The following is an 8,354-nucleotide window of genomic DNA, read 5'->3' on the forward strand; positions in this document are numbered from 1 at the left end:
AAAAATGGTAAGAAGTGGATGGGGTGCAACTGTGTTGGCATTTATTACATTTATTACATGAGCTATATGTTAGCAACTAGAAAAGCTAAGATGTTCTTATTTTATATTCTAGCTTGTCAATATCAGTAATTTGTATGAAACTATAGACTCAGTATTTTGACTTCAGAAACATCTATTTTGAACCAGTACTGCATTCAACATACCACATGACACAAATTGATGTTTATCAGTGTTTTTTAATATTTTAAATTAAGAAATTGAGTAATGTATAGTACTAAAATTGACATATTGACATAAATTCATGAAATAATGGTTCAATAAAATTTTGAATCCCAGTCAACAAACAAGATGACATGGCTTTTCACCCGTGACCCGTCTAGAAGGGGTTAAAGTGGTCTTCCTATTGTTATGATTTTCTGTGTCATAGTGTTTTTTTCAAAATTTAAACTTTATTTTCTTTACATTTAACAATGGTTATTTTTTGCACACATTAAGGTATTATTAAGGAAATTGCATTGTTATGTATTATATCTGTAATGAAGTGCAAAATAATTTTTTGTGATAAAGTAGAAACTTTATTTTTATGGCCATTGTCTGTTTAATTTATTTCCATTTAATGTTGCAAGCTTATTCTTTCTGTAGTGAAAATAAGTTTTTTGTAAGGTTATTGAATCGAAAGTAAAATATGAAATCAAGTATGTTTTGGCTTGAGAGAAAATTTAGACAGAGGAGAATGTACTTGAAAGGTGTCATTAATGGACTACATATGATGAAACTTTGGACTAGCAGTTCAAAATGTCATTCATAATTTCCTAGATAGACACAATCCATTAACAATACGTTTCATGTAAGTAAAGTGTGGTTGGGCAAATATGATATTGTAAGAATTTTTGAAGTTACTCAGACCAAACAGTCTAATAAAAGTCACAAGCAATAAGGGTTATTGAAATTAGTTGGATTAGATACATGTTAAATGTTATCACTGAGTGTTACAGTGTGAGAATTTTTTTTCCTCTCTTCCCCCTTTTTTAGGTTTATCTAGTTTTTGTGGAGCCATTTTCAAAAAGTATCCCGTGGAATTGACAGGGTTGTTGCAATATGTGGCTAATCAGCTCAAGGCTGAGAAAAGGTAATTTTGGATAGTATTTCATTATGTTTGGAAATATCTAGTAACAAAACAAAGTACATGTACCTTAAGATTAACTGAAAAGTAATTTGGAACTACCATAGTGATGTAAATTTTCATTGGAAGCGGATTTCCTAAAATTTTTTGTTACATATATCACGTCAAAAAAAAGTTTCCTTACCACAGAAATTAAAGGTAAAATATATTAGTATTAAAATGTGTTTTGTATGTTATAAAGAGTAAAAACTGATGATTTTGCAGATGTTGCTCAAAACCTATCTATTGGGTTTTGTTTAAAAAAACAACAGTGCAAAAAACAACAAAGGACAGATGTGTCCAGCATTTATGAATTAGGTTGTTGAAATAATTTATCTAACATATATTTGTAAAAGAAATAAAAAACATGTCAGCCCTTCCATGGTAATTATATATAAACATGAGAAATGCTCATTGTAGGTGATTTAACTAATGCTTTGGTGTTAAACATATCTAGACACATTTAGAGACTATTTTGTACTGTAAAGTTACCTAGGCTACAGAGTAATCAACAATGGTTGATCCATGCTGTACTGTGTATCTTTGATATAAGATTTTGTGACATTTGTGTGACTGTTGAAAAAGTTTTTTGTTAAATAATTATCAAGTATATATTAAGGAATTTTTAGACCAACAAGCTGAGAGAGAATATTATTACATAAAATTGTAAGTTTAACTGGGTTTCTTATCAGTGTTGACCTGCTGGTTTTGAAAGAGATTGTTCAGAAAATGGCAGGTATTGAAGCAACAGAAGAAATAACACCACAGCAACTAGAATCTATGGCTGGGGGAGAATTGCTGAGAGCAGAGGTGAGGAATGGTTATCTTCATCATAAAATATTTTAACCATTTAATTTTTATGGTGTATATGTGTGTGTGTTTATATATATATCTGTCTCTTACTAAGGTTTTCTTTCAGGTGAGGAGCTTATGTGCAAATTAAATGTAGCTCTACAAGTCAAAGAGAAACAACTTATATCACTATATTAGAAAAAAAAAAAGTTAATTACACTTTATAGTGATGTAATATTTTGAAAAATTCTTTTTCACTCGGTTATAAGAACTGGATTATCAAGAAAACTTAGTGTGTTAGACCTGTGGTTTGAGAAAAAAAATAAAATAGTTAAATAGTAATTTGTTTATGCTAATTTAGTGTTTTAACCATGGTCTAATAATTACAAGAGCAGCTTTAGCTTCACTCAAAGATGGTCACATTAATTCTGAGCTTGTTAAAAATTATTGGGAAGTTTAAAGAATGGTTAAGCTCTTGGGTATATTTCTTAAAGTGTTTTGAAGGAAATTAAGTGTTGAATATGTGTGCCACTTGCATATATGTTTTGTAAATCCTTGAACAGTGGGCAGGTGCCAAAAGATTGTATGTTGGCTAATGCTAATGTTACTCCTATTTTAGGAAGGTGATAAAAATTGTTGTAATTATAGGCCTATTTGTCTTCCATCAGTGGTGGGAAAAGTTTTTGAAAATCTGAAGAAAAAAAATGCTTTGCAAAATCATATAACAAAGTTTTAAATTTTGTTACATAATATCATGGTTTTACTAACATAAAATCTTGCCTTAACTAATCTTTTGACATTCTTTGAAGAAATTACTTATTAAATCAAGGTATGATTGTAAATGTGGTGTATATTGGAATTTTTAGAAATCATTTTACAAGGTATCACAAAAGGCATGTTAAATCAATTATCTCTTAAGTGTGTGGGATAGATTTGCTCATTGGATAGAAAGGTGGCTCAGTAAAAGAAAGTGGAGGGTTGATGCAAATGAATTTCAGTCAGGTTGAATTACTGTCACAGTAGGGTACCTCAGAAGTATTTATGATTTACATTAGTGACATGGTTAAATAACTTATTTAAGTTTTCTGATAGTAAGGTTTTGGTGTTACTGGCTGTGATATGGAGGAGGATGCTTTACAAAAAGATTTGACTTATTTGGTGAGTTGAATGAATAAATGGCAGTTGGCTTTTAATTATAATAAATGCAAGGTAGTGCATGCGGGATATCATAATATGAGTTATAAGTATAATTTTGATGGGAATAACCATAACAGTTTAAATTTTAGATTTGTTAACAGTAAATGAGCTTTTACATTTAAGTTATTCATTTGTGCTTGAGAAATTTCTTAATTTTTAAATGCTGAACACTATTATGGCAAGCTTTGAGAGTGCAGCCATTCTACTTAAAAAATTTGGTTTACTCTGCTTAAGTTTCAATTTTTAATCATAGTGACATACAAACTCCTTTTTTCTGAAAATGACTTAAATAATTATCCTGTAGCTGGTGTGATCAACAGATCATGATTTTGTCAGTGTTGTATTTGAATGTACCATGTATTTCTATCTTATAATATTTCAGTATTTAGTTTTAATTTATTCTTTGTTCTGTATATGTGCAGGTTTCACGTAACATGGTGTTGAGAAAGTCATTAAGTTGATTTCGTCCTGTGTTACCTTCGTTGTTCTCGAAATCAATAATACTTGTCCCACTCAGGAAGGGTCTTGTTCAGTATGACACATTCTGTAAAAAATGTGCACAGCAGTTCTCTTCAGTGTTTGTTTTGGTGATATTTAGAGGTTACAGTTCCACTTGCGATGCAATGAGAATGAACATACATGTGAGTAGCATTGGTTGCTCTGGGTAAATGTGAAGTTACGTGCAGGCTAAGAAATGTTACATTTAGTCATTATATCTTGGAATAGCTCTTAGAATTGGTCTCATTAGGATGAGAGAAAGAATTATCCAAAGAAGTTATCCAGTTAGAGTGATGGTTGTGTTCATTCATGTAACTATAGATACTGATGGAAACATAGGTGAATGGATGGCAACTGCCTGTTGAAGAAACACGAGTGTAGAGGACAATGTTTCAAAAGTCTTCCACCTTTTGTATTCAGTTCAGTGTGTGTATGGTGTAGTCAGTCTTTATAGTATTCTAGTGGATTGTGGAGAGCGTGTTATGATTGGTTGGCTTATCTCTGTTTCTGATTGGTGGAGAGACTTCCCGTAGATTCAACTAATGGTAGCCACAGGTTACTCACCTCTAATCTGGAATCTCTATTTACTGAAGGTTTTATTGTGTTGTTGTAAAATGATTCTTTATTTTTTCTTGTTTTCCAAAATTTGTTTGTCGATGATTCCAGTTTTTCCCTGTTTATTTTGTGTCCAGGTTGTGTGGGTAATGTAATTTGTTAGCTTAACGTGAGCTGTTCCATGAGTGTTTTACAACTTATAATGGTACAGATAGTAGTTGGATACAGTTCAAAGGACAATAAAACAGTAAAATTTAATTATAGATAGATGTATACTGTTACAAACTTAGAGCTACTTAGGATAAATGAATTTAGTTTCATGTTACAATTTGAAGTCATTCTAGAAAGAAAAAAGGGTAATTGAGATTTATTTATTTATTTTTTTTTTTGGTTGGTTACAAGGTTGGTTGAATTGATGGATCCTGTTTTGAGATAGGGTAGAGAAAATAACAGATAAACTATAGTTTTATGGAAAAAAAACATTTGAAATGCATTTAGGAGGTTTAAGATATTACACAAAGAAAATTTGATATTTTTGAGATGAGAAAAAGTATATTTAATTTTAACATAAAATTACTGTGCACATGGACTATTCAAAACAAATACTCAATATATTCATGGAGAAATCTTTATTTTATTAAAAATACTTCACTAAAAATATGACTTTTTGTTGTGTGTGAAAGACTTGTAATATTAACTGAAAGACTGCCAAATTTTGTGAAGATATACACATTATATTGAAAGTTAGAAGTATTAAATCTATAAGGACTTTCATCCAGTACAAAGAAGTCACATGGCCTGTAAAATTGCTCGAGTCTGTATTGAGAGAGTTAACAAATTTTAAAAAATTTGTTCTCCTATCTTTTCATTCACTTCAAAATTATGTTTTTATTGATCATGTTAAGAAACTAGTTATTGCTGTCATTGTTTGAGAACTATAAGATGTAAATTCTTTAGTGAAAAACCAGAACCTGTAGAAGAAAAGCATTCTAAAAATAAGTTACTGTTTGTCATATTTATTTTCTAAGGGAAGTAGAATACTGTGAAAATTCAAATTCAAAAAATAAACACATTATCTACACATTAAACATGAAGATTTTTTGAATCTTATTTCTGGGTTGAAACCAGGTTCATAGGTTTAAAATAAAAGACCTTTTGTTTATTTCTCTACATTCATCAGACACTTAAAAATGTAGCTGTGGTAACTGTAAGATTATGTATATTAACAAACTAATATGCCAGTTAACCTTTTCTGGTTTAAAGGGATTTCATTGATACCTCTTGAGGTTTTCCTTCTTACAGTAGAAAAAAAAAACGTTAACCAAATTGCATGAAACTTTGAACAAATTTATTTAGTAGTTTCTATTTTTGGCTTTAAAAATCCATACCATTTAAATTAGGTTTTCTATCGTTTTATGTGATAAAATTTCCAATTTATTTTTGTAAGACATGTTTGCTATAAATATAAAGAAAAATGACATCAGGTTAAACTAGATAACACTGTTTTTGCTAACAGTATTCTATTCAAGATCAATTTTATATAATAAATGGTTTCTTTTAATAGGATGGTAAAATCTTTTTTTTTATGTGCTATAAACTTTTGAATAATATTCAATAAATAAAATTTTGAGTTACTGTAATATTTTGCCTTTGCTACATACCCTCTAAACTAATATAAATTGTCTGATGTCATATGAAAAATTTGGAATAACTTTCAAAAGAAATAGAAGTTACAATGGCAACATTTACAGGAATGAAAAAGAACGTCTTGGGGAAACTGTAAAAAATACCCATATAGATGGTTTCTTGATAATCTATATAAACTTCTCATCAGTTATTTTTGTTGTTCTATTCAGAAGCTTTATCTTATCACTTTCTCACAATAGTATAAGTTACCTCTAGTGCCACTTTATTCACTCTACTCTGATACAAATAGCCCATAATCAGCTGTATCTACTAATAGTTAGTCATTGGCTATAGTTATTCTCAAAGCTAAGCTTGATTAGTAGTTAAATCAAAATGATGGGAACAACAGACTGTAATAAAATCAGTGAAAAAAGAAGAAAAATCGCTTAAGCAACAAAACGTGTATTACGATATTCTCAAGAGATGATAGTTTCTAAGCAATTATAAACCTGTGTCTTGGGATGGGCAGAAAAATTCTATAAAAAATTTATAAGTGCATTGTTTACAGATGAGACTCTTGAAAACTGTGCAGAAATGCAACATTCAACACTTATTTCATTTTTCTTTGTGAATTGTACTGAATAAATGTTACAAAATGACAAAATATCAATTCCAAAAGTTTTGGAGTTAAAAATTGTTATTATTTTGACTTAAATTTTGATATTATTTGCAGATGATCACTTGACATCTAAAAGGTGCTCATACGATTTAATTATGTACATATTTTTTTATTTAGCAGAATTAATTAGAAATATCTAAATATTTACATCTAGAATTAGTGTTCAAAATATTTTTATATAATTTTATAAAGTCTGTAAGTATACCATATTTTATCGTGTTTTTGTACTCTTAACATAATTTATATCTTAAACTTGTACTGATATTTCATAATATGTATCATCATATATCCTGGAAATACATAAAACTATAAAACTGAATATATTTTGAACTTTCTTGTTGCTCTTCTATTAGTTATTAGGTTAGTGTCTGCCTGATGTAAATTTTTATGTGAATTTCATCAGGAAATGTTTTTAAGTTAAAAAATTTTAAAAATTAATTCTTAAATAATAAATATTGTATGGATGAAATGTATTGTGAATTTTTGTGAATTTAAAATTTTTCAAGATCTTTCTTTAATCCAGTAGATACTGAAATGCTTTAAATTTATTTTTTAAGGGAGGATTTTTCAATCAGATGCGCAACACCAAGAAATCTTCACAGAGACTGAAAGATTCTTTGCTAGAGCATGACCTTGCTATCCCTCTATGTCTGCTAATGGCTCAGCAGCGGAATTGTACTCTTTATCATGAACAGGACCACAGTCACCTGAAATTAGTAGGAAAGTTGTATGACCAGGTGTGTGACCTCATTAACACTTACCAAAGGTGTCTTTTTCTGCACATGTCACAAGGTTTTAGTGAATTATATCCAAAGTTCAATTAAAGTGCTTTATTATCATGGTGTACAAATAAAGTTGGCCTCAAAACATAGCTAATGATCCAAATGTTAATATAATATTATAAAACAAAATTCTCAATTTCCATCTAGTATGAGAACTGTGACATCTGCTCTTTTAGATATCCCTGTTCTCTAATTTATTTACCACCCCTCTGAGAAGTTCTAAATATAATGTAAATTACTCATTATAATGAATCTTAAGTTTCAAATGGACAGCAACTGCCTGTTGTAGAAACCTACAAATGTAGAGGACAACAGTCAGTTGCTGACAATTTGAAACATAGATTCATTAATAATACTCTGCCTAAACAACTTATAATTATAATGTTGTCATCACTCAGACAAAGCATAATTTTCATAGCCTTTAATTTTATTTGGTTAGAGAGTCATAAACAAGAAAATCAGACCCCTCTTTTGTCACATCCTCTTTTTTCAGGATTTGTTAATAGTTTTCTTTTATATTTAATACTATATTATTTATAATCATCAGAAAGCCAAAGCTTGAATCTATCAAATGATGTATTATATTACATTGGTTTTTGAGAATTGTCAGTTTTGCTTCCAGTTCAAACTTTATTCCTACACAAAACACATTGATGAGCTTAGCTGAATGTTTAACAGATCTTGTCACATAGATAGATAACCTGTGTTTTTGGTTCATTATTTAATTAACTAAAAAATTAATTGATGGAGATTTCCGATTAGTATAAAAAAGTAGGGTTAAGTTTCATCAGTGGTTGACAACAAAAAAAGATCTGGTTAAGTACTTTATTTCTTGTTTTTCATTTGTATTCTTTATTTATAATTATAAATGTAAATATATCAAAACTTTTAGGCTAGATAAGGTTGTATTAGGTAAAATAAAGAGTAATAATAATTTTTCATTGGGTATGTTCATGAGTAGCCCATGCATTATGCAAGTCAATAAGGTAAAGTTAGCTACACTTTTGTGATGTATATGTTATCTCTGTGTGTGTGTGTGGGGGGTGGGGGGTGTATTAGTTAG

The 8,354-nt window shown here is 29.4% G+C and overlaps 1 protein-coding gene across 1 annotated transcript in view; it reads left to right on the plus strand.

Moving 5' to 3' along the window:
- Window positions 1-1,032: 1,032 nt before the first annotated feature.
- Window positions 1,033-8,354, plus strand: part of LOC106463007 (THO complex subunit 2-like) — a gene marked incomplete at its 5' end in the record, with an annotated part of 23,557 nt that continues 16,235 nt past the window's right edge. The window contains 3 exons of the mRNA XM_022390411.1: window positions 1,033-1,129; window positions 1,855-1,972; window positions 7,067-7,246. Of these exons, the coding sequence (XP_022246119.1) occupies window positions 1,033-1,129; window positions 1,855-1,972; window positions 7,067-7,246 (395 nt within the window). The remainder of the gene's footprint in view (window positions 1,130-1,854; window positions 1,973-7,066; window positions 7,247-8,354) is intronic.

Source organism: Limulus polyphemus, unplaced genomic scaffold (assembly GCF_000517525.1).
Source record: "Limulus polyphemus unplaced genomic scaffold, Limulus_polyphemus-2.1.2 Scaffold1300, whole genome shotgun sequence".
NCBI lineage: Eukaryota > Metazoa > Arthropoda > Merostomata > Xiphosura > Limulidae > Limulus > Limulus polyphemus.